This window comes from Carex rostrata, chromosome 34 (genome assembly GCF_964058835.1).
Source record: "Carex rostrata chromosome 34, lpCarRost1.2, whole genome shotgun sequence".
NCBI lineage: Eukaryota > Viridiplantae > Streptophyta > Magnoliopsida > Poales > Cyperaceae > Carex > Carex rostrata.
The window spans coordinates 2,468,324-2,494,752 of NC_135951.1; the positions used below are offsets into that span (position 1 = coordinate 2,468,324).

At 33.8% G+C, this 26,429-nt stretch overlaps 1 protein-coding gene and 3 long non-coding RNA genes across 4 annotated transcripts; 1 reads left to right on the plus strand and 3 right to left on the minus strand.

Moving 5' to 3' along the window:
• Positions 1 to 411: 411 nt before the first annotated feature.
• On the minus strand, positions 412 to 1,794 carry LOC144548917 (uncharacterized). Its single transcript, XR_013509500.1, has 4 exons — positions 1,331 to 1,794; positions 1,073 to 1,133; positions 774 to 827; positions 412 to 456 (listed from the first exon to the last, which is right to left on the minus strand). It is a non-coding gene; the product is annotated as an uncharacterized LOC144548917 (long non-coding RNA).
• Positions 1,795 to 4,068: 2,274 nt separating this feature from the next.
• On the plus strand, positions 4,069 to 5,129 carry LOC144548910 (uncharacterized). Its single transcript, XR_013509493.1, has 2 exons — positions 4,069 to 4,516; positions 4,763 to 5,129. It is a non-coding gene; the product is annotated as an uncharacterized LOC144548910 (long non-coding RNA).
• A 5,021-nt stretch (positions 5,130 to 10,150) lies between these two features.
• LOC144548912 (uncharacterized) lies at positions 10,151 to 10,996 on the minus strand. Its single transcript, XR_013509496.1, has 2 exons — positions 10,753 to 10,996; positions 10,151 to 10,488 (listed from the first exon to the last, which is right to left on the minus strand). It is a non-coding gene; the product is annotated as an uncharacterized LOC144548912 (long non-coding RNA).
• A 2,246-nt stretch (positions 10,997 to 13,242) lies between these two features.
• On the minus strand, positions 13,243 to 18,607 carry LOC144548908 (putative disease resistance protein RGA3). The gene is made up of 3 exons (XM_078297630.1): positions 18,126 to 18,607; positions 13,683 to 16,109; positions 13,243 to 13,476 (listed from the first exon to the last, which is right to left on the minus strand). The coding sequence occupies exons 1-3, from the start codon at positions 18,495 to 18,497 to the stop codon at positions 13,462 to 13,464; spliced, it is 2,814 nt and encodes a 937-aa protein (XP_078153756.1). The 5' UTR covers positions 18,498 to 18,607; the 3' UTR covers positions 13,243 to 13,461.
• Positions 18,608 to 26,429: the final 7,822 nt, after the last annotated feature.

The window sequence follows — 26,429 nt, forward strand, 5'->3', positions numbered from 1 at the left end:
TAAACAATGGTTTCTCTGCTCTGCTCTAGTAATCAGATTGCAGATGGTATCAGTACGTGGGCTTAGGGAAGAACCAGGCAAAATCATGAGCTAGTAGGGCTATATGCAAAAATGAAGCTGATTATTTCCTTCTGATACTTTACTTGGAGTTGTATTAAACCTCAGAATTATGAGGAGGACAGCTGGTACCAGTCCAATTGGTTTTACTGTCACTGGTCTACACAAGGACGATTATAGAAGAGGAAAAATCTGACTTGTTTCTCTTTGACCTTTATAATAACTAACAAGTCTAAATTAGAATTATTTTCTCTGATATATGACTCAGTCAAAACTGAAACAATCTACCATACAGGTAGGAGACAACTGACATCTCTCTGCATCTGACATATATGGTAATCAGAAAAGGGCATTAATATGGAGTCAACTTTTGCTCTGGTTGTCAGATCATTCGGGTACCTATCATGGGGGCAAACTGGTTCACTAACTTATTATTGAAGTACACATAACTTACTAACTTGCATGTTAATATTTTAGATTAAAGCATATGCAAAATGCCCCTTTTCATAGGTTTCGCTCTTTACAAATTTCCTTCCCAAGAAGACATCTGTGGCAATCTTCTCATTTTTATACAGTGAAATATGTGTATAAAGATTTTGATTTTGTATCAGGACAAGAAGGAACTTCCCTACAGTTCTTCTGCACTGTTATCAAAGAAATAACTAATACAAAAGATAAAAGTGAATTTTAAAAAAGACATCATGTACAAAACATACCAGTGGTCAGATACTGAAGGAAAAGAGCAAGCAATATACCGCAAGATGGCATGACTGTAAAACCAGTAAAGAAGGTAAGATGATTAAATTAACATTAAAAAAATAAAATAAAATGGAACGTGAAACTTAAAGCTAGTGCCTAAATCTAATTAGAAGAATAAACTGCAAAAGACAAACATGTCAATAGATCAGTAACGTGAGGCTACCAGAGTGATAGAACAAGTACCTTCTTAGATAAATTATTTCAGTATTAAATAAATAAACCAATATAAATTCTTGACGGATAAAATAACGGGTACCTTTCAAACAGCTTAAATCTACCATCAACAATTGTTAGCACTTGTTTCAATGGATTTATTTCTGAATGCACAAAGATATACTTGTGTTAATAATAGTACGGAACCAGGAAAAATGCTCAGTATTGAAGTTTAAACATTTATCAGAATACTAACTTTCCATATTTCATTTACAATATAGTCACTGGAATCAAAGTTGTCTGTAGTTCTTCTGATTAATTGCAAATGAAGCATTAAAATAAAGTAACTCTTTAGGCTTACTTGTAAATTCTGGAGTTTTGTATTGGCCCTTAGAGATATCTATCTTCACCTCCTCGAAGATGAACAAGAGGTCAAAGAGAAACAAATCAGAGAAACAAGCCAAAATCCCCTGGGAGGCTACAAAGATGAACAAACAAAATAAAGTAGTGCTTCCCTTCAAAAATCAGAGGTCGTTATTTAAAATTGCACACATTTACTCCGGCCCTCTTTCGTTTTCACTTGGGAGTTGGGGACTCCGCTGAATCGGATCTCTTGCTGCCATCTCATCAGTCCGATCATGGCGGCGCTTCCTCCAAGGATGCATCACCTTCGCGCACGACCGAGGAAAGATGCGCGAGGGAGGGGGTAGAGGGAGGCGTGCGGGGACGATAGGAGGGGGTACGAGGGGGAGGGAATGATCCTTCTTCCCCTTCTCTCTCCATCTCTCTCTCTTAGGTTTTTTTTTTCATTGGAAGAAGGGTCGGGGAGGGGAGGGGATGAAATATCGCTGGGAGAAAAAATTTTCGCAAAAGCAAAAAAATTTGCGGTTCTCTCCTCTCCGGTGTGGCAATACGTGTAATAATAGGTGTGGCGGGTACAATTGTAACTAATTTTGAACTTCTACAGATATAAATGATGTATTTAATTAAAGAAAGGCAGATTATTTATTTAGATGACTAAGATTCAATCCGAATTTAGATCAATAAATCACAACTTCACGACTTTCAGTCATCCAATTCAATTTAAGGTGCATAATATAGAGGAGAGATACCGGTACTAATAGATAATTGTAGGGGCATATACAGTAGATATTTTTCAGCTGTGGTAATTCTGTTTTTAGACTTTGATTTTTTTTATTTTGTCAATGCAACTTTTCAGCACGCTTGCACGCTTGACAACGATTGCCATCTTAATTTGTTGGATTAGTTGACTGAAGAGATTTGTCTCTTTCAGATAGGGTGGCAAGGGATTGGCTCCTGTTTTTCTCTTAAAAGTAAAATTTGTTGGACCATCTTTTTTTTTTCCAATTAGATATGGACCACACGGTATACATACACAATTGTTTGTATGTAATTCCACTTCCAGTGTGCATTTCCAAGTTTGTATTCTGATTTTAAAGTAAATGATATAAAGCAGATGTGGGTCAGCTGGGCCCGACCCAACCTAGCTAACTGTTCATCTATACATCCAATTACTTGATTAAAGTTTCCACAAATCATCGATGCCGATTTTGTTGATCGCCCCACCAAGTTTCGCATTTATCTAGTCATCTGCCTTTTATTTAGGTTTTTTTTTTTTTTTTTTTTTTTTTTTTCCTTCTTAGGATTGTGTTTATTACTCTGTTAGGTTTGTCATTTAGGCTGTACAATATCTTAGTTTTGGGAACACATAAAGAATATGTTTGAACTTTTTATAGTTTGAAAGCGTGATTTTTGTTGCATTAAGTAAATGAAGAAATTGAATTCCCCTTATGAAAACTGCAGGTACTTGCTATAATAAAAAATGTTATTACAAACACAGTTAATTTTGGATCTACTTATTCAATTATATATGCTTATATTTCATGTTTTATTAAATTTTAAAGTTTCTTAATTGTTAATTAACGGATAGAACTTACAAATTACTCCGTTAATCTTTGTGTGGAAGTGGATCTTATAAGGGTAGCAGTATTACTGGTTCTGCAAGAAATCACAGGCCAAAACCGGAAGCCTTGCGTTTTCCACGACCTGAAGCCTTCAAGCGTTAACAGAGTATTTCTGGTGCTCTCTATCTTTTCTCTCTTTCTTGGCAATTACTGTTTTTCGTTATCAGGGAGAATAAAGAGACATAATGATAGGGTTTATATAAAACCAATACATCTCTTCATAAAGGGTCTGCACCCCTTCATAATGGGTTAGCACCTCTTCATAACGGGTCAGGTTTTGGATTCGGGTTTCCCATAACGGGTGTACCAATTAATAAATCCAACATCTCCCACTCGCACAAAATGGGATACCCGCTATAAACTAAGAGAACGTAATCTCTTAACTCTGTTAAAATTCATACAAGGAAATAGGCCGTGACCAACATATTTTAATTTGAGAGCATATGTTGTTATCCAACTGTTAGGTATATATAACAACATCTAAGTAGAGTAAATATGTAATACCCCAGATCATCAAGTCACATTTTTAAGTATTATAGGATCTCTTCTATTTATTAATACAACCATACTTATATATTCACAATTATGTTACATAAACATAATTGGTGCACCAGTGAATATAATCTTATGTAACATTCAAATGATCTTTTTCTTTTATCTAGAATCTCTTCATTCCAAATCAATTGCTATTCAGATATGTTCCATTAGATTGCATCATACATGATCACTGGCGACATTCCAAAATAACTAATTGAAAAGAAACTTCAAGTATTTAGTAAAAAATCGAAGAGTACTATGAGATCCTTTGGATCTCGCAGGTCTCACACAACAAAAAAGAAGAGATCATATCATTAGAATTATTATTTTTCATCCAAATACCCTTACCGGGATTACTTTTTATGTACCTCATAATTATATTTACAGCCTCTGAATGTGGTGTTCTTGGTGAGTTCACTATCTTCACTATTTAATTTGCACTTGTTGTCAACTGGAGTAGAGGCTAGTGCCTGGTTTACATTCTAACTTACCGGTTTCTTTTGATAAATCAAGTGTATATTACGATATTCTAAATCTTTTAAGAAAAATAATGGTCCAACCATTTTTACTTGCCACCCTACCTGAAAGAGAGAAATGTCTTCATTCAACTATTCCAACAAATTAAGATTGCAATCGTTATCAAACTAGAAAAGATCCTGACTTGTTCATGCATCGCCAAAAAATGAAAAATGCACCATAACTATTGACAAGCATGCTGAAAAGTTGCATTGACCTGAGGTCAACGGTGAAGATATCATTGTAGAAAGGTCCAGAGGTGCTATATATGTATCTGTATCTTTTTTTTTAATTAATTACAATAGTTGCCTGGGAAAGTCTATATATAGGAATGAATCCTTGAGAGTACCAACTGCATCATAACACAAAGCTGGATAAAATAAATTTCCAAAAAATGTCAACAAGAAAAGCTCTCCCAGTTCTCTGCATTCTCTTCCTATTTTTCACTAGCTCTCTCATATTGCCTTGTACCGATGCTGCTCGAACCCTGGAAGAGAGCAAGGCTCGTAGTAAATAATCTCTCTCTCTTAATTAATTTCTGGTGTATTCTTTTTTAAATTAAGGAAGTATTCAGGCTTTAATTGACTTATAATTGAATGAAACTTGAACCAGTACCTTTTAATTTGCACCTAATTATTTAAGTGGCAAGTTGAAATTTTTTGTAATAGATAAAGTGAGAGAGATATCTTTCGTAATTCTTTTATTATTAGTAAATTATTAATTGGAAATCTACTTTGTCATCTCCTCATTTTCAGCAATCATCTATCCAACCCCTACGGGATGGCCAGGAGGCAACCCTTACTCTCGACCCTGCAATCAGTATTATATAAAAGGTTGTCATAGTTCTCCTCCTGATCCTCCTGATGCAAAGCCGTAGAAGAATGATGCCTGGTTACATGAAAGAGTTAATTAGAGCAAGAAGAATGCAACAGTGTATTTATGTACGTGTATAAATAAAAAAGTGAGATTTATGTATGTGCTTGGTTGAAATCCCCAATATGGAGGGGATTTAATATATTAATTAATATTGTAAAGTGTGTGATTCATTAATAGAGTCATATAGGTTTGTGCCAAAAACTAGAGTTCATCTAAATAAATATGCCAAAAACTAGCGTTTATCTACATCCCTTGCATGCAGGAACAAGGACTCTGCTGCAGTAGCCTCACTTGACCCTAATTTTATCATCCCTTAGTAATTATGTTGGTTGAAATAAATAATTGTGAATGATTCTCTACAACACACAGAATTTGAAATAGTTAAAATTACTTAAAACTAATTCTCTATAAAGGTCAGTTCTCCTTTTCTCAATTTATTATGTAAAAACAAATTTTAGTAAACTACAATTCAGTCAATTATTAAATATTAACTTAGCTTCTAGGCTCTGGAAGATCGTTGTTTTATTTCAAAGTTGATCCACTGTGTGCTAATTTATTAATTATACTGAGTAATGAAATATAATTAGGGAAAAAAAATGCGGACCAATCCTTTGCCACCCTATCCCTATCCCTATCCTAAAGAGAGAGAGCAACGCCTTGAGTGAACTAATCCAACAATCTAAAATCTAGCTGTTAATCTACAAAACAACACCCAAATATACATGATTGAAGAAAATAACAACAGGACTTGACAATAGCTCAGTTCATAAAGATACAGTCAAAGTGATCACTCTGCGTTAACCCGGACAATATACAAATTGAAAAAACTGTTAACAAAAAGCATGACAAAAGTGATAAAGAGCCTGGACAAAATTGGCTCCAGCAATCAAAAATATTTTCGTTCATTTTTTGTTTCTTTCACTCCTAGAATACTAATTATTAAAAAACTGTTCCTAAGAATAATAGTTGAAATTCCAAATATTTACCTTCATTTTTTTTCTTTCATTTTGTTTTCAACGTTAATAACCCAAGTTGAAATACCAAATAATATTACTAAAATATTAAATTTAATCTGAATTTTTTTTTTTATGTTAATGAATAGAAATTCAAATTTTCTATAGTACAAAATTATACACTAAGTCTAGGCACAGAAATAACTGAAGATTCTTCGTCCTAACTCAGCCAGGGAATATGCCCTTTCCAAATATTTTTCGAGCACCATTTCCTTCTTCAAAAGATGCAAAATTGAACATAAATCTTAAATCAATAACAATGATTTTCTTGCTCATAACAACAAGACACAACAGAAAGCTAAGGCGGGAAACCAAATCAGTATAGGACAATAATTTTCACTGCCCATGTACTGACTCGAGTGAAATTCGGTTTGACTCGGCCTGTCTCGGGGAAACTCGGTCTGACTAGGCCTGACTCAGCATGAAAATCGGATAACTCGGCCAAGTCAAACACTGTTCAACTAATTTTTGATGAAAAACTTGCATTGGTAAAACTCAGATCAGACCCGACCGATACCGAGTTGACTCAGCCGAGTCATCTTGGACTCGGCTGAGTTTCCAAACCATGGTGTGGAGAAGACTTTGTACAGTACTCAATGTTTATTTCGTCTTTTCTTTTTATTTTTTTTATTTAACGAGAGTTGATATGAATACTTTAGGTGGAGTGGGGTCAATCATTATTACCTTGTCCAAAGCTCTGTAGTTGTGAAAATGAGAAGTGAGTAAAGAGCAGGAGTGTGTTGAGATCTGAGTGGTAAGGTAAGCTCTTTGAAGTGGCGTGTACAATGCTTATTTAACTTGTATTTTTTTTTTTTCTTTTTCACGAGAGTGATTACATTTTCACGAGAGCGATTCAATCCGATGCCATTATGTCGACGTAGTACATGATATTTTCAGAATTATATTGTTGCTAAAATATTAAATTCAATTTGAAAGTGGCGTGGAGAAGACTTGATAGTATAGTAGTCAATGCTTAGTTCACTTTTTCTTTTACTTTTCTTTTCTGTTTCACTTTTTCTTGGAAGTGGAATGGAGTACTTTAGGGGGAATGGGGTCACTTTTTCTATCGGGTATAAGAGGCTATTTTTGTAAATTTTTATTACGTAAGGGTCTATATTTGTTATTTTTTTTATGTAGTATCCGATTAATTCATGTATTTGAAACCAATAAGACATTTGAACCCAAAAGCCCAAAAGCTAAGGAAATTATTTCCATTGCCTACAAATATCGTTTGTACCTATGTAATAAGAATGAACAAACGATGTCACTCTTTCGTCCAGAGAGCAAAAAAGAGGAAAAAAAAATGGTGATTTAACCTAGCCGCCTCATTTCTCTACTCCTCCATTTCATTCGTCTTATTTTCTTCTAAATCACAATCTGACACATTAGTATACTCCCCTCTCCCATCTCTATCTCCTGGAGTGGAGAAGAGAATGAGAAAGAGGGGAGGGAGCCGAGTCAAGCGGAGCAGACCGGAGCTGAGAGTGCGGAATCGTCGGAGCTTGGAGCGTATGGTCTTTACTCATTTCGATCGGAGCGAAGTGGTAAGTTCATCTAATCATTAAAGTACCACGGTGAGTAGATCTAACCGTCGGAGCACCAGGGTGAGTAGATCTGGCCGTTGGAGTGCAGCGGTGAGTACATTCGGCCATCGGAGAGCGACGATGAGTAGATCCAGTCATTGGAGTGTTGCGGTGAGTAGATCCGGCCGTCGGAGCGCCATGGTGAGTAGATCGAATCGTCGGAGTGTGGCGGTGAGTGTCAAAGTGCAACGGTGAGTAGGTTGGATTATCGGAGTGCGGCAGCTATTGAACGAAAACAAATCCAATCGTAGAGAGGGTTAGAGAAGGATGTATTAGGGTATTTAAGAATGTAAATAGGTAGGATTAGATGATAAGAGTAAATTAAATTAATTAATGAGAATAAAGAAGTTTAGATTTAGGAATTAGAGTTATTTGACTCGTTGTAAATACGTTTTTTTATGAATGAAATTGTTAGTTGGCATTTAAAGCCACCAACTTCAAAAAAAAAAAAAGAATGAACAAAAGATTTATGATCTTTTGAAATAAATTAGAAAATAATTGCAAGTATTAACATAAAATGGGTATATCAACTTTGTCTTTATTATCATTAACAAACTTTATTTTAAATGGATGTAGGCATCATCAACCAAATTGGACAGGAAAAGTTGAAAGATTATGATTTTTGTTGGTGATCCATTTACTAAAGTTCTAGGCATCATCAACCAACTTTATCGTTTGTGGATTGCACGATCATCTATCTATTATCATATTATTATCTTTTCAACAATTTGAGGAGCTACTTTTATTATTCGCTTTATTAGGCCTGAAAATGAATCCGGTAAACTCCATCCGAATCTGTTCCGTATAAGAAACCAAATATGGATAAACACAATTGATAATTTTTTGGTTCCGAATTCGGATATTTATTAAATAGAGAAAATAAATCCGAATTCTATTAGAGATAAACATAACGGATATACGGACCTAAAATGAAGCAGTTACCTAACCCAAATCTGCTTTTCTTATCAAAACCAGTGTTTTTCTTACAAAGACTTGCCTTGGACTTTAATACCCCATTGTGCGACTAACTTAAGATTCTGGACCGGAGCAATTTTTTATTTTTTTTTGGCATTACTAACCACAAGTATGTTTTGATTATAATATATGTATTATATTATATAAATGAATTATTCATATAACTTAATTATTCGAAAATTATTCGCTTTATATCCATATTCGTAGATTACCCACTCCCTATCCGTATATGTTGAAGGTAGATTTTATTTTAAATGTTTACATCTTTTTACTATATGTGTTCGTATTTGGATGGAGAAACAAATTTGGTATCATTTAGCATTATCCACTCCATCATTTCACATCCCAATACAAGTACAAATATTAACTGAGTAAGCCATAAAAACAATTAACACCAAAGATTTATCACTACACTTCATGATCACATTTTCCAAGTTTATTATAGTCCCTAATTTGAACTTACAATTAGAGATAGGTCTACTCAAAATATGCACCTACATCTACACCGCTTTTATTATCACAGCGGCAAATGTTTCCCTACAAAGATAACTTCATGATCACATTACCCAAGTTCATTATAGTCCCTAATTTGAATCTACAAAGATCAGTCTACGCAAAATATGCACCTATGTCTAACAAGACATGTCGTGTTCTTAGCTATGTGTGCTGGTAGATATACTTGGCACGCTGTGCTTTTGCAATACACTGGTTAAGAGGTGTAAGCAGATTCGATACGGACAGATAAAAGCTAAATCGTATCCATATCTACTTTAAATTAATTGCAATAATGGCCTTCAAATGTCTATATATAGAAATGAATCCTTGGAGGGTACCAGCTGCATCATAAACAAAGCATGATAAAATAAATTCCAAAAATGTCAAAAATCATTAAATTTAAGTAACAAAAATCATTAAATTTTATTATATGAACTTTTGTCTGGATCCAAATTTATTTCTAAATTGAACACCATCTGCTAATTTATTAATTATATTGAGTCATCAAATATAATTAAGGGAAAAAATGATCATGCTTAGTGGCTAAGATTCTCATACTACTTTTTGAGAATAAAAGGCCCTTGCCACCCCATCTCTATCCCAAAAAGAGAGAGCAACAACTTGAGTTAACTAATCCAACAATCTTAAATCTCACTGTTCGTGTACAAAACAACCAAATAAAGTACATCGGTTTGAATGGTTTGAATTAGGGATAAAGATAGGGTGGCAAGGAATTGGTCTCCGTTTTTTCTCAAAAAATAGTTTAAGAATCTGAGCCTTTGAGCATGAGCATTTTTTTTTCCTCCATTATATTACACGACTCAGTATAATTAATAAATTAGCAAACAGTGAGTCAACTTTAAAATAAATATGGATCTAGACAGCAGTTAATATTATAATTATTTAATGAATTGTAGTTTACTTAAATTTGTTTTGACATCATAAATTGAGAAACAGGGAAACAGACCATCGTAGAGAGTTAGTTTCAAGTAATTTTTACTATTTCAAAATTCAGTGTGTTGTAGAGTATCATTCACAGAGGTCAGCTGCAGCAGAGTCTATGATACTTCACAATTATTGATTTCAACCAAAATAATTACTTCAGGATAGCAAAATTAGTGTCAAGTGGGTTGCTTGACCGCTCTCCTTGTTACTACATGCAAGTCTATATAACTCTATTAATTAATTCTATGAACACTACTTTTTGACACATATAAAGTCTATTATTTAATTGCACACTTTACAACATTAATATATTGAATCCACTCCTTATTTGGGATTTCCACCGATCACATATATAAACCACAATTATTATTTATACATGTATACATAAATACGTTGTTGCATTCTTCTTTTTTTTTTGAAAAAATTGTTGCATTCTTCTTGCTCTGACTCTTTCATGTAACCAGACATCATTCTTCTATGGCTTTTCTTCAGGAGGACAATTGCGATAATTCTTAGAGCAGGGTCTAGTGTAAGGCCCGCCTTTGGGTGATGGTAACGAAGGTCTATTTGGATTTAATGGCCCCCCACGAATTGCTGAAAAATTAATGAGGAGATGACAAAGTAGATTTCCAAATTAAAATTGAGAAATGAAAGAAATACGGAAGAAATCTTTGTCACTTTATCTATTACTAGAAATTTCAACTTACCATCATTTAAAAGATAACTCTATCAAACTCTTTTTCTTGTGCTGGTTCTAGTTTCATTGAATTATCATGTAAATTAAAGTCTGAATACTTCCTTTAGAAAAAAAAATACAATAGATAATAATTAAGAAAGAGAGAGAGAGAGATTACTTACAACCAGCCTTGTTCTCTTCCAGGATTCGAGCAGCCTCGGTACAAGGCAATAGGAGAGAGCTAGTGAAAAATAGGAAGAGAATGCAGAGAACTGGGAGAGCTCTTGTTGTTGACATTTTGGAAATTTATTTTATTTTGCTTTTTTTTATGATGTAGCTGGTACCCTCCAAGGATTCATTCCTATATATAGACTTCCCAAGGCTATTATTACAATTAATTAAAAATATATATCGATACAATTTAGCAATTATATCTTCCATTGACCTCAGGTCAATGCAACTTTTCAGCACACCTGTCGTTAGTTATGATGCATTTTTTCAATTTTTGGCAATGCATGTACAAGTTAGGATAATTCTAGTTTGGCAATGATCGTGGTTTTAATTTGTTGGAATAGTTGATTGAAGATATTTTTCATATTTTTGGTTGGGCCATCTTTCAGGTTTTATCCCCAAGCCAATGTGGGTCAGCTGGGCCGGACCCATTGGTGCACCCAACCCAATCCATTGGGCCAGCTCAAATTAATTTATACTTCTCTTTCTACTAATTCTTTCATCAATACAACCAATTAGTTGAGTAAAGTTTCTGATTTTAATTTGTTTATTGCACGACAATTGTTTAGCATCTTAATTATCTGGTGGATTGTATGTTTGTTTACTTACTATTTTTTTTTTTTAGTATTTTTTAATTGAATAGTGTCTATTATACTATGTTGATCTTAGTCAAAATGAATAAGGTGCACTGGAAGAACCTGGTTCTGTGGTCTGTTACTCCTTTAATGGTTTATTCTATACGATCTATGCAGTTGGGACCTTTAGCAGCGGCACAGCCTGTGCCTTTATGCAGTTGGGACCTCTGTTTTCTTTCATATCTCAGCCCAGAGAAGACCACACTAATTAATCAATAGTCCAAGAACAAAATAGTCATTCAATTTTTGTTTTTTAATCAATCCATATAATCCAACTAAAATTCAACTAAATTCGATGCAAGAAAGGTAATTTTCCAATCAAGTTTAAATCATATTGTGTTGTGCACTTTTAGAAAAGTTGTACTACAAAAATAAATTCAAACTTTCATTAAAACATAGCTAATTAAACATGCTCAGTCCTCAGATCTCTTAATTGGAAGAAAAGTCAGGTTTTTTTTTTCAATGGAAAAAAAGCTCATTGAAAATACTTCTGCGACTCAGTCCAATCAAATACCTCTTCAAAACAATCATGAAGGTTTCCTTTCTTCCGTTTTTCCAATAACTTGAAAATGATTTGTAAGTTTAATCATAAATCAAATTATAGATAAAATTAACGCTTTATAATTGAGAAGTTCATCAATAAGGCATTTTATTAAATTAATTCACTGCTCCATCATATCATTTTCTAGTGAGAAATTTTATTTAGTACCTTACTTCGAAATAATAATACTTATTTAATTATGTTTGACAATCCCATTAATTGTCATCCATGTCCTCGTATCATAACCATTCATGACACAATCCAACTGATGACAAAAAAAAAAATAAATAAAGAAAAAAAAGGTCTTAAGTAAACAAAAATTCACAGGCCACCTGCATAGAGCGTATAGAATGAAGCATAAATGGAAAATAATAGTCCAGAAGAACATGCCATTTGGTGCACCTGAGTCATTCAAAGAAAAGAAAGACTAAATAAAAAGTAGACGACTAGATAAGATCCAAAGTTTTTCAATTTTAGAGAAATGCGGGCCCATTCCTTGGAATCTGTATCCTCTGCATTAATTTAGAATTTTAGTTAATGCATCTAGGCCGTCTAATTCATATTCGGTCTAAGGTAGAAAGTTAATGAATTAATTAGCCAATGGGCATTTTATTTTACGTGAAAATGTTTGTGGTGAAAACTGTATGGCCCTGTATACGAAAAATTAGATATGGATATCCGGTTCCGAATAACTGTGTGAATATAGATACTGATATAGTTTTACTTTTTAATTATCCGTATCTAAATAGTAGATATATATGATATATTTTAATATATATTATGATAAAATTTATATTATTCACAATAATAATTAGAGACATATTATGAAATCTAGCATTTTTAATAATTGCATTTATTATTTTAATAAACATCAAATTCAATCCATATCTATATCTGTATTCATATTTCATTTGTATACATATTTGAAAAATAAAAATAAAATACGAATATAATTTTACCACTGTATATCTGCTTCATATCCACTCCGTTTTCATCCCTATAAAAGCAAAAAGTAATGGATTGCTTATTTTATAGTTGGACTTTACTGGGCTCTTGGAAAATAAATTAATATGGGCTTTACTGGGCTAAAACAGTTTGGATGGTCAGTTGTATGCTCACGAAGGGATTATCTAATCTTTAGTTGTTTAATTGTTACGTTACTTTCACAATATTTGATTATCTAATCTTAGTATGCAATTAACTCATCAGAAATAAAGAAAAAAATAAAATTGTAAAGATCCTGATAACGGAAAAAATTTGGCTAATACAAAAATTGATTGTCGGCTTGCTTAATCATTCTTTAAGATGAGAATGTTTGAAGAAAAGAGAAAGAGTATAGAAAAAAAAAATACAAAAGCAATGAAAATGAGTCCTCACAAGCAAAGAAAATTCTTTTCATTTTGTACAAATCATATAATAAATTCATTTCAGTCGAGGGCCTTTGAGGGGACTCCTAAATGTTCCTTGTGGACGAAAGGAAGACATCATCCAATAGAATGCTGCAAAAAAACAAACGAACAAGAGATTATGTAGCAACAACAAACAAGTAATATAAACATGAAATATTTATTTGTCAAAACAGGAGCAGCTTGATTGGTCAACAAATCCTACCAAGGCTTATGGTTACATAAAAGCAAAAGAGTTCAGTGGTCTAAAATGTAAATAGTAAAATAATAATAATTATAATAATAATAGAATTGTGAACCTGATTTGATTTATGGTACATCCCCAATTTGAAACTCAGGGTAGCTTTTGGAATCAATCCATTTGGCAGAACACGAAGCGAAGAACAGGAACAAATTTCCAGCTTTGTAAGCGATGAAATGCTCTGCCGGCCAATAAGTGGGTTTTCCTTAGAGGAATCACCATTTGGTTCAGTAGGTTCCACCAACTGCAGCCCATCCATCGTTATTGATTTCAGGACTGGACAAGAGAGAATCTCCAGTGTAGCCAACTTATCCAGATTCCCTAGTCCAGTAATGAACTCCAGGTTCATACAAAGAAGAATATGCAATTCTTCAAGTTGGGAGGGTTGCTGCTCCAGTTGCAAAACTCGAATACTATTACATGCACTAATTCTGAGGTGCTTGAGATTGTGAAGATTGCGGAATGGAAGAGATTGAATATTTTTAAAAAAATCTAACGAGATTTCTTGAATTGACTGCAAGGAAGATGGATCACTCATCCATCCTGGTAATGTGGCAGAAGAATATTCAAATACTTGAAGTTTTTTTATGTTAGAATGTGGCTGGAGGGAATCTAACAAAGAAAAATCTTCATCATCGACACCAACCCACTCATCCTCACAAGCTTTTGGTTCGAGTTTTAATTTCAGCCATGATTTCTCAGTGTAATCAAATCTGTACAAAAGAGGATCCCAACATAATTCCAAAGTTTCAAGTTTGCATTTATTTTTCAAGCTAGCACGCTGGGCATCTTTTAAATTACTCACTCCATAAATAGAGAGATTTCCTTCAAGGTCCGTCATATCCTTTAACCAAGCTATAGTTTTAACTCTCAAATTGGCTCTCATTGTCTTTATTGCAGGAAAATTAACAAGCCCATGCGGGACATAATCCAACAAATCGCGAGATTGAATATTTAAAAACTTTAAGTTAAGAAGACCACCAATGGATGATGGCAACATTTTAAGATCATCAGAAGTAATACTAAGATAGGCTAGATGTTTCAACTCGGAAATGGAATTAGGAATCCCTGTCAAAGAAAGTTCTTTCCATTGCAATACCCTGAGTGCTTCAAACTTAGGGAGGTTCCATAAGGATAGTTTTTGGTACTGACTCAGCTCCGTAGAAAGAGTTCTTAAACCCTGGTTTTGCGGAAGAATTTGGTTTACATATCCCATGACACTACATGCATATACATGGTATGCTTCTCCCAGAATTTTTCTCTCTTCAATACCTAATGGCTGACTAATATCTACGGAATAATGTTCATTTTCAGATTTAAGTCGAGCAAGGTCATGGATTATATCATGCAACTTGCAGCATTCTGAAGATCGATCTGAAAAATCATCAAGAAAGGATCTTTCTTTTAACCCCTTATAATATTCAGCACCAATTTCTCTAATTCCTTTTTTGCCCCTAGACTCGATGTAGCCATGAGACATCCATAACTCTATCAGAATTTTCTTTTTCAACAAGTAATCTTTTGGGTACATGGAGCAAAACAGGAAACACGGCTTAAGGTGAGCAGGTAGATGAGCATAGCTGATCTCAAGTGCTGGGAATATCGCTTCTTTTGATTCCTGTATTTCCCAAAGGTCACTTTCAAGAATCTCTTTCCAACCTTCATCTGTTTCATGTCTAAGGAGGCTTGCAATCGACTTCACAGCCAATGGCAACCCACCACACTTTCTCATAATCTCCCTTCCCATTTTTACCAAGTGTGGTGGCATAGTGTCACTTGTACCACAAGATGCATAATGCTGAAACAACTGCCAGCACGAATCTTTAGGTAAGTTAGTTGGCCTAAAATAGGTCGTTGTTTGCATGACATCTGCAACCTTTGTATTTCTTGTTGTCACGAGAATTCTAACCAGTTTTGCTTCTTTAAAAGGAACCCTTAAGAACTCCCAAAGACTTTGATTCTCGTTCCAGACGTCATCTAAAACAAGCACTATTGTTTTTCCCTTCACAGTTTTTGCAAGCTTCTCTTGTAATGAACTCAACTCACTCAAACCGTAATTGATTTTGGTGATTGTTTCAATGATTGCTTTAGTGAGTCTCCCAACATCAAATTCTTCAGAGACACATACCCACCCAAATAAATCAAAGCACCGGGTCACCCTCTCATCTTTGTAGACCAGTTGGGCAATGGTGGTTTTTCCAAGACCACCTTTTCCAATAATTGAAATGACCGAAAAGGGCTTTTCTTTTTCAGATAGTAAGAAATCAATGACCTCCTTTATTTCAGCATCTCTCCCAAAAATGCTTGCCTCATCTACCATGTGACCCGTTGGGGGTCGTAACAATTTATTGTTGGGATGCCTCACCCCGTCACTCTCCCTTAATTGAAGAGCCTCACGATCCTTCGCTATTTCATCAAATCGGCTTCTTATTTTCTTAAGCCGATCAACCATGCCATCAGGAATTGAAACGATGTACTCATTGTACTGTCCAAAATGAAATGTATTATTTAATTATGCCAAAATTTCATAATTTGTTAACTTAAAATTGATAATTAGATTGGAAATGTATTATATCATGTGACCACTCTGAAGTTGGATTGGAAAAACTAATAATATAACAATTGACCACTTCGGTGGTTAACTTTATAGCTAAAAAAAGAATAAAATATTCAAGCATACTCTGTTAAGTTTTAGTACCACAAAAGAAGAAAAATAACATTTGCACAAGTAAGATAATTTTTAATATATTGCTGAGAAATAGAAGATTTGCCTTAGAGATTCATCATAGGCAAATTTAGGAAGAAATCTACTAGCTTAAATAATAGAGCCGTTAGGTTGTATTTAGTATCTAGTATAATTTCAACAATTAGGCAACAATCCACAAGAATCCACCAATTTGTATTTTAGGAAAATAACCAACGGCTAATAGGACTTTGAGTTATAAATACTCATGTACAAAGAACCTTGAAAATCAGCACAAATTAATATAATTTATTCTTCATTTCAAAAAATTTCATGGTATTAGAGTAACAAAATATGACCAGTAACTGGTACAAAACAAAATTCCACAACAACAAACCAATAACAACAACAGAGCAATCATGATAGAATCAGCAACCAAGGAAATTGAATCAATTGCAATTTCCAAGGGCATGGTGTGGAAAACCAAATTTTTTTCTTAAATCATGTGGTTTTAAAGTTAGTAGTGCTGATAATTCTCGTTTTACTAAACATAATTGTGGGAACATTATAATTGTGTTAGTTTATGTAGATGACATAATAATTACGGAAAATAATGAAAAAGAAATTAATACAGTCAAAAATCAACTAAAGAATAACTTTGACATTAAGGATTTAGGTTTACTAAAATATTTCTTAGGTATGGAAGTAGCTCATTCAAAAAGAGGCTTGTTCATTTCTCAAAGAAAATATACACTGGACCCCCTTAAGGAAACAGGTAAATTTGATTCAAAACCAGCCTCAACACCTCTTGAAAATAAGTGTAAACTTAATACTGAAGATGGAGAACCATTTGATGACAGAAATCAATTTCAAAGACTTGTAGAAAAATTAATATACGTAATGGTAACTAGACCAGACATCTCATATTCAGTGAGTCAAATGGATCACATGGAACACCTCATTTAGAAGCAGTTAATAGAATTTTAAGATACTTAAAAGGATCACATGGAAAAGGAATATGGATGAAAAATAACAATTATAATGAGATATGTGGCTATTCCGATGCAGATTGGGCGGGAAGCTTTGATAGAAAATCAACTACGGGCTTCTGCACATTCGTTGGCGGAAACTTAGTCACATGGAAGAGCAAGAAGCAGAATGTTGTAGCAAGATCAAGCGCAGAAGCGGAATATCGAGCTATGGCATCAACTACGAGTGAACTGACTTGGATTAGACAAGTTTTAGCCGATTTGAATATTACAAATCATGAACCTATGAAAATGTTTTGTGATAATCAAGCGGCTAGACCCATTGCTTCTAATCCAGTTTTTCACGAGAGAACCAAACACATTGAAGTCGACTGCCATTTTGTAAGAGAAAATTCAAGCGAAAGAAATTGAAACATCATATGTGAAGAGTGAAGATCAACTTGCTGATGTCTTTACTAAGGGATTAGATCCGAGGCCCTTTCAAGATATTACAAGCAAGTTAGGATTGATCGACATTTACAATCCTAGCTTGAGGAGGAGTGTTGAGAAATAGAAGATTTGCCTCAGAGATTCACCATAGGCATATTGAGGAAGAAATCTACTAGCTTAAATAATATAGCCATTACGTTATATTTAGTACCTAGTATAATTTCATCAATTAGTTAACAATCCACAAGAATCCAGAAATTTTTATTTTAGGAAAATAGCCAACGGCTAATAGGACTTTGAGTGATATATACTCATGTACAGAGAGTCTTGAATATCACCACAAATTAATATAATTCATTCTTCATTTCAAAAAACTTCATATAATGCATGAGCTACTAACCTCCATCTTCTTTCTCTTATGAGAACTTGAAGATTCAGAAGCATTTCTTGACTCTACTTGGAAACGTGTGACCTCATACTGGTACTCGCTGAGCACATCCTCAGCGTCATAAGTGACATTCTTCAGCTCCTTGAGCCATAGCTTTACAGCACGGTCTCTAATCTCCCTCTCCTCAGCATCGTACAGTGTGGCCTTGATCCGCTCCAGAGTTCGCATCAGCCTCTCCAAATCCTCCTCAACAGCTCGAGCACGACCCCTTTCACAGTTATTAGAATTTGATGAAGAGGAAGAAGGAGCCTGCGCATAGGCAGTAATTGAGGGGAGCAAATTGGTGATTAGTGAGAGCAGAGAGGTTATCAAATACCCTGCCATTTTGCTCTGTAGATTTCTGTGGAGAGGCTAGGAAGAGAACCTTAGATCTGAGATGTGAATATGAGAAATTTGTAAAGACTAATGAACAACAGAATGTTGAGATCTGAGGAGACAAGGTAAGTTCTTGGAAGTGGTATGGAGAAGACTTTGTACAACGATGTTTCTTTCACGATTTATTTTTCTTTAATTTTTTATTTAACGAGAGTTGATATGAATATTTTAGGTGGAGTGGGGTCAATAGTTATTACCTTGTCGAAAGCTCTGTAGTTGTGAAATTTGGAGTAAAGAGCAGAGTGTGTTTAGATTTGAGGGGTAAGGTAAGTTCTTAGAAGTGGCGTGTACAATGCTTATTTAACTTCTATTATTTTTTTGTTTTTCACTAGAGTGATTACTTTGAGTGGAGTGGGGTCAGTATGTCTATCACAAAAAAACTTGCATTGATACTGTAGCATGGCACTACTATTCACTTGGAATAATTGGAGATTTTGTGAAGGAAACCTACAGACATAAGTCTACCCAAAATGTATATGCACCCACATCTATACCTGTTTTGTTATTACTGCAGCAAATGTTGCACGCTTTCAAATTCTTGAAACGCCAACTAAACCCCAAATTACCACCAAAAAAAATTAAAAACACTATTCAAAGGAATGTCCTGGAGCACTCTTCTTCATCGCATTTGCTTCATGGTGAAGAATGTGTTAGCATCGAAGAAAATTAGAAAACCAGATTTACTGAGTAACAGAGTGAGGGAAAGAGCCTCTGCGCATGGTCAATATATTAGTGATATCAGGGCTTGATGGGAACAAATTTGAGATTCGTTCGTACTTCTATAGCAAAATCACCTATCTGGGACCAGGTTTTGGGACCGGTCTGTTCGCCGGACGCAGAAGATCCACCGAAAAATCCAAAAAAAAAAAAAATGCAGCGGGGACAGATTTGGCACACAACTTTCTGGGACCGGCACCCACATCTTCTGGGACCCATTTGGCCCGGTCCCAGAAGGGTCTCCTGATACGCGCTCCCAAGACGTCTCCTCCTGCGTTTTCATCTCTAACCCTACGCCAAAAAAAAAAAGAAAAAAAAAAGAACGCTGAAAATGAAAAAAATTGGCCGTGACCGACGTTCTCTTCTCCCCACCTGAAATCGCCGAAAAAAGCTCTCTCCTCTCCGTCGTTCTCTTCTACTTCGGCCACCGAGTTCTCTTCTCCTTCGATCGACCACCTCTTCTCTGCTCCGTTCCTCTCCCTTCGGCGATCTGCTCCTCTCCACTCGTAACATCTCCTCTCCGTTTTCGATCAGGTTTGCTCGATTCTTTTGAGATTAAAGTTTTTAGATAACAGTACCTAATCCTTGCTCTGTTCCAATTAAAGAAATCTGAAAATGATTATCATAATGAAAACAAGTTAGCAATCAATGAATCAAATCAGCATGTTGATATATGAAAGGATCGCATCAGCATGAATCAATCAATGAGATAACAGTACCTTATTCGTTTCTATGCCTGCATTAGCAAATATGTACTAATTAAGCAAATATTAAGGAGTTTATTAATTCCTTGCATCTTGATATATGATTAAAACACATAGTTACTGGATTTTGTTAAATTTTGGCAAATTCAAGCTTGGTTTAGTAAAAATGTGTTCTATAGGTATGTGCTGGTTTTGGTACCAATTAACCCTTAATCAGGGTCTTTTGTGCTTAAAATCTGTTTTCAGCAATAACCGAAAAATATTTAGTGGATTTTGCTACTACTGATCAAAATCTATTTATTACAGATTTATCAATTGCCTTGTATAGATTTAGAAAGAATATGTTGTCTTAATTTGTCCTCATGTATTTTTGCAGCAGTATTTAAAAACATAAAAGTAAAAAAGAATAGAAATCATTGATACTGCATGCTTTTCTACAATAGACATGCATCTAAATAGAGTTTTATTAATCTTCTTAATGTTCTATTCAGTTTTCTGACTGGTACACATGTTGACTGGTACACATGTTGTAAGTCTGGTTGTTATGCTAATAAGTCCCTTTAAATTTATTTACATCATTTTAGATATGACAGAGAGCTTTTAATTGTGAAAATCCCTTTAAATTTATGCTAATAAGTCCCTTTAAATTTAATTGTGAAAATCACTGTTGATGTCTAATTGATTTTCTCTGAATTCCGATTCTCTCTGACCTTCTGTTGGTATCTAATTTTGTTTTAGAGGTGTCCTTCCATGTTAAATTTAGTGCAAAGCTGTTGCTGATCCCTACATCGATTGTGAATTTATGGTAAATTTCTTTAAATCTCAGCGATATGTTTCATGGTGAGGTGATTGGGTTGATATGGATTACCATATTGTCTGGTACATGCCAGTATAAATCTGTGCCACCAACTTTTATTACCAATTATTACTTTCTAATTGTGGTAATACAGCTCTATTAGGCCCTAAACAATGCTTAAAATCTAGAAAGCAAAAAATACGGCTTACATTAGTTATGCCTTTGTTAACTATTATTCAAGATTCTTTTTCATTTTGTAGATTATCTTGATCGATCTGATTCTGCACAAGGTGGAGGCATATCGACATTTGTTGTTTAACATGCTCTATCTTGATTCAGATGCATACAAGGTACCCTAAAACAATAGTGCAAAATGATTTTAGTTTCTCCTAATTTCTCTTGCAGTTATTATGGCTATGTGAGATTACCTGTATGGTACAAACTGTTGCTGTACTTACAAAAAAATGATGAAAAGAATGTTTGACTATTTACTAAACAGTTGTAATCGGAGAAGGGTTCAATACCACTGCATTAAAAATAATTTTCCTCAAAAATTCTAACTAGTAACACCATCTAATTTGTGTGCCACAAATTTTAATTACTTTTATGCTGATTTTTATATTTATGATGGTATATTTAGGTGTCAAGAAGTCATATTGGCGATTATCATTTCGAGCTATTTGAAGTTGTTCCTCTTATCAACTATGGTATGTATACTAACTTTTATCTTGATAAAATTATAAAATGAAGTAATGAACTCTTCTGTTTTGGCAAGCACACGATTCCTGATTTTATTGTTTTCTTTCCTTTACAAAATGCAGGTGTGGGAGTCTCCATTATCAGTTATTCACATAGTCAACAGTTTTGTTCTCTCATCAAATATATTTGCTTTGTTTATGCTCATTTGGCTTATATTATATTTTCTTCGTTATTGGTTTTCAATGATAGACTCAGGTCTTCAATTTTTAGGCACCTTATTTTATTTGTGTTTGTATAATATAATGTCATGGTTCAAAATATGTATATTCCAGTGCTATTTAATATGTCATTTGTTGGAATAATCATAATAAAACAAATTGAAATTTGATGTGTGGTTTTAGTTCCATTTATTCCAGTGACTATAAAGATTGCATGTTCTGTGGAAATTGTTGTTTGATGTTAAATGCTTGTGAATAACGTTTCGTACCAATTGGAGGCTTGGAGCTGGAGAAAAATATATGAACATAATGGATTTAATATTACATTTGTTTGGTACATTTTGTACCAATTGGGGAAAAGAAAAATAACAAAAAAAAAATCCTTCTTCGACCGATTTGGAACTCTTCTGTGACCGCTCAGTCGGTCTCTGATAGGTCTTCAACCACGTCAGCGTGTCGCATCCGTGATGGATCTAGTCGGTCGCTGAAGGGGTCATTTGCGACCGGCGCCATACCCTTCAGAGACCGGTGACGTCAGTAGGGCAGTCATCAGTGACGGAGTAACTGCGACCGGGTCTTCTACAACCCATTTTGGTCATCTGGGACCGGCGCTTCACCCATCTGCGACCCATTTGGCCGGTCGCAGAAGAGTCTTTTTGCTGTAATTAAGATATGTGTAACATAGACTTGCAATTAGTATTGTTTCAATTATGCAACTGTTTTGCAATTAGTTCAGACTTAATTGTCAATTTGAATTTGACAGTTGTTTGAAATTTCTAAACAATTTTAGGGATGGAGATGCTCTGAGGGGGAGTGCTGAAATTAATGTTTTTGAAATAATGTTGATTTTGAGTTAGTATTTGAGATGTAATATGGTAAAATATATAGCGGTCTCTATCTTGATTAGTATAACTATTGGGTTATATTTATGAGGGTTTCGATGGGTTATATAGGAAATATTGATGTTGTAAATGGCCCATGTAAGGCTTAGTGTGGGAATTGCGTTATATATAACCAAGCAATGAATTAGCTAAATAATTTTATTTTGAACTCGATCGTTTACAAGTATGAAGTATACTTTGCGTTAATCCGGACAATATACAAATTTAATTTTATATATAGTTTGCTCTTAAAACAAAGTTAACGCTAGTAAATAACATGGTACATAAGTCAATTGATCTAGTGCCTGAACAAAACTGCCTCCAGCAATAAAATATTTTTTCCTTCATTTTTTTTTTTATTCCTAGACTACTCCAAGTGCAATCCGATGCCACTATTTCGAAGTAGTACATCATATATATATATTTTTTACTGCTAATAACTCAAGTTGAAATTCCAAATTATATATTTTTTTTGAAGAAAACTAAAATATTAAATTTAATCTGATGTGCTTGCCTTTTGTGTTTATAAATATCATATGATTATAATGGTTTAAGATGATTTTGATGTATCTTCAAATGTTCAATTAAATGAACATGCATGAGAAAAAATGGAAGATTATTCATGGACATAATGTGTTCATAATTAATATTCATGAGTGATTTAAATTTGTCATTCTCAAAAACTTTAGATAGACCGTTATAAATTTGGTACAATTCGATCATTACGGGATCAGCGACAAAGATGAACAGTAAAATATTTAAATTTTTCATTGAAAGCCAATTAATTTTCAAAATGCACAAGTTTGAGATGCAACTTATGTAAATTATATCAAATTACTATTCGATTATTGTTTTATTTATATCAAATTATTTTCTTACTAGTTATATATATTTGTGCTGCATGCGGAAAGGATTGTCTCTCAATTGATTTTTATTCATTTTGAAAAATCAAGTAGTTTGAATGGATACTTGACTTTTCCACCAAGTTAGACTAGAGAGAGAAAATCAGAAAACTTTCCTTTCATTATTGAAAAAAATTTATCTCCTATTCTTATCAATCAATTTTAAAGGACCACCATAATTGGTCATAATTGTCTTATTAATAGCCATCCAACAGAAATTTGATATATATACTTCAGCATTTTTCTATAATTTATTAAAACTTCCTAATTGTCAGGAATATTTTTTTTTGAAACATGAAAGATTATTGTAGTGACTGTAATTTAATCTGTGCTACATAAAGTAGGTATACCAGTTTTTATATAAGTGTGTCGACAGGCATTTGATATAAGTGTGTCAGCTACTTTTTTGTTACAATAGTTATTATTGTCATTATTTAATATCAAATTATTGTTATAATAAGAATTAACAGTCAAATTATTGTTTTATTTATATCATTTTTATTCATATTATATTACAATTCGATTATTGTTTTATTTATATCAAATTATTTTCTTAGTAGTCATATATAATTGTACTAGATGTGGTCAGGATTTTCTGTCAATTCATTTTGAAAAATCAAGTAGTGTCAACAGGTACTTGACTTTTCCACCATGTTAGACTATAGAGAGAAAATCAGAAAACTTTCCTTTCATTATTGGAGCAGATTTCTCTCCTATCCTTATCAATCCATTTCAAAGGACCACCATAATTTATCATAACCATCTTCAATTTATTATTGGCCATCCATTAGAAATTTGATGTACTGGAGCTTCTTTTATAAGTTAGTAAAATTTCCTAATTGTCAGTAATATATGTTTTTTAATCTCATCGCACAGGTATTTTCTTACTTTAATTTGGAAGGAGTCATACTTGCTACTTGTCTTTGTGAAATGGATCTTTAGCTCAAATATTTGGATAGAGTTCCCGAATCTTCGGGGGATGATGGTTCGAATCCATCAAGATCCTTAGTAATACCTAATTTAAATTATGAAATTAACCATGCTTGCATGAATAATATCTAATTTGAATTAGTTCATTGAATGTCTCAATATGATCTTAGCACAAAAACCATACATACTGATACGTTGTGTACCAGTATGGTACCCATAACATGATTCATACATGATCGCATTATGATAAGCAATAATTAGTAATTTTGTCTCGGACTTTACAAGCACAAAATATTAGGTTACCATAAGGCATATCAACAGGAAAATGCTGCTCCAGCCTCATATCTTGGCAAACTGGGAGATAGTGGAAGAGGCACTCTCTTACACTTGTGTGATGATGTGATCCAACAAGAATTATTTTTTTTTTCGAACTTGTATTAATTAATAAGAATACAAGACTATTTCCTGCTCTAATTCTATTTACATTTTCAATTGCAAAAAATTTCAGGTGAAAGAGGTGATAATATCATACTTTATTCTGATGGAGCAAGGAAAGGCCACAGCTACAGTAAGCTTTTGTGCAAATGCATATGACGACCAGAACATTTTCAGGTTCATTTTTTTCCTAATTTAAAAAAAGGGCCCATGAAAGAGCTTACATAACTTAATATAAGAACATAAATGGACAACATATGAAGGAAATAGTGTCTGTGTGTTGAACAGGACCTTCATTTATTTATCCCAGTTCATCCAAAAGCATTGATTTTGTATCTGTCTAAAATAAATAGTAAAAAAAAAAGTTAAAAATATAAAATTTGGTCTCTTAGTACATTTTCATATGGAGGTCATGTTGAATAGTGCAAATCGACTATTTTGATTTTAAAAATGGAGATACGGACCCATAGCACGAACCTGATCCGCACATTGCAAAGTACCATAGCCTCACTCCAAACATTATGTTTGCAAAGTACCTTGCTTAATAGCCATTTGCAAACATAGACAGATAAAAAAATATGTTTACAGAAATATGGATAAAATGAATCATATATTTACAGAATTTTTTGAAACACCTGAAATATGCAAAACTTGAATTGACAAAAAAAACATGAATACATACAAAATAACATATTGATACTGGACTAGTGTCCTGTTGCAGTAACCTAATATTTTGTGCTTGTAAAGTCCGAGACAAAATTACTAATTATTGCTTATCATAATGCGATCATGTATGAATCATGTTATGGTACCATACTGGTACACAACGTATCAGTATGTATGGTTTTTGTGCTAAGATCATATTGAGACTTTCAATGAACTAATTCGAATTAGATATTATTCATGCAAGCATGGTTAATTTCATAATTCAAATGAGGTATTACTAAGGATCTTGATGGATTCGAACCATCATCCCCCGAAGATTCGGGAACTCTATCCAAATATTTGAGCTAAAGATCCATTTTACAAAGACAAGTACCAAGTATCACTCCCTCCAAATTAAAGTAAGAAAATACCTGTTCAATGCGATTGAAATATCAAGAGAGGAGTGAGCAGATTTCATCTGCAAGGTGGTCCGAATACGAGAGATTCGTCGACAAAAAGGAGGCGTCGCTTCTGTGTGCGCGAGAGGTAGCGGCCTTAGGGAGTGAGATGGCGTCGGTGCACGAGATGAGCGGGTCAGCAGAGGACGAAAGGAAAATAAATAAATGGGGATACAAGAAAGAAGTTCAAATTTATATGGGGATATTGAATATTATGATATTTTGATGGGGAGATTGGCTATTTCAAATATTTAGATGAGTACACTGGAAATTTTTCCTTGGATAATTGTATTGTTGTATTTGTGATTTTATTCTCTTATCTATTATTACTTAACCGGTACGTGAGCTTAACGGGCAAGATCGTAACAGGACCACTTTGTGTCACAATGTCTAAGAAAAAAGTATGATAAAGGAGTATAAAATTGAAAATTAGAAAGGAAAAACTTAATCGGAAACTTCAACACAAGTTTTGACACTCTTCCTTTAATTTATGTTT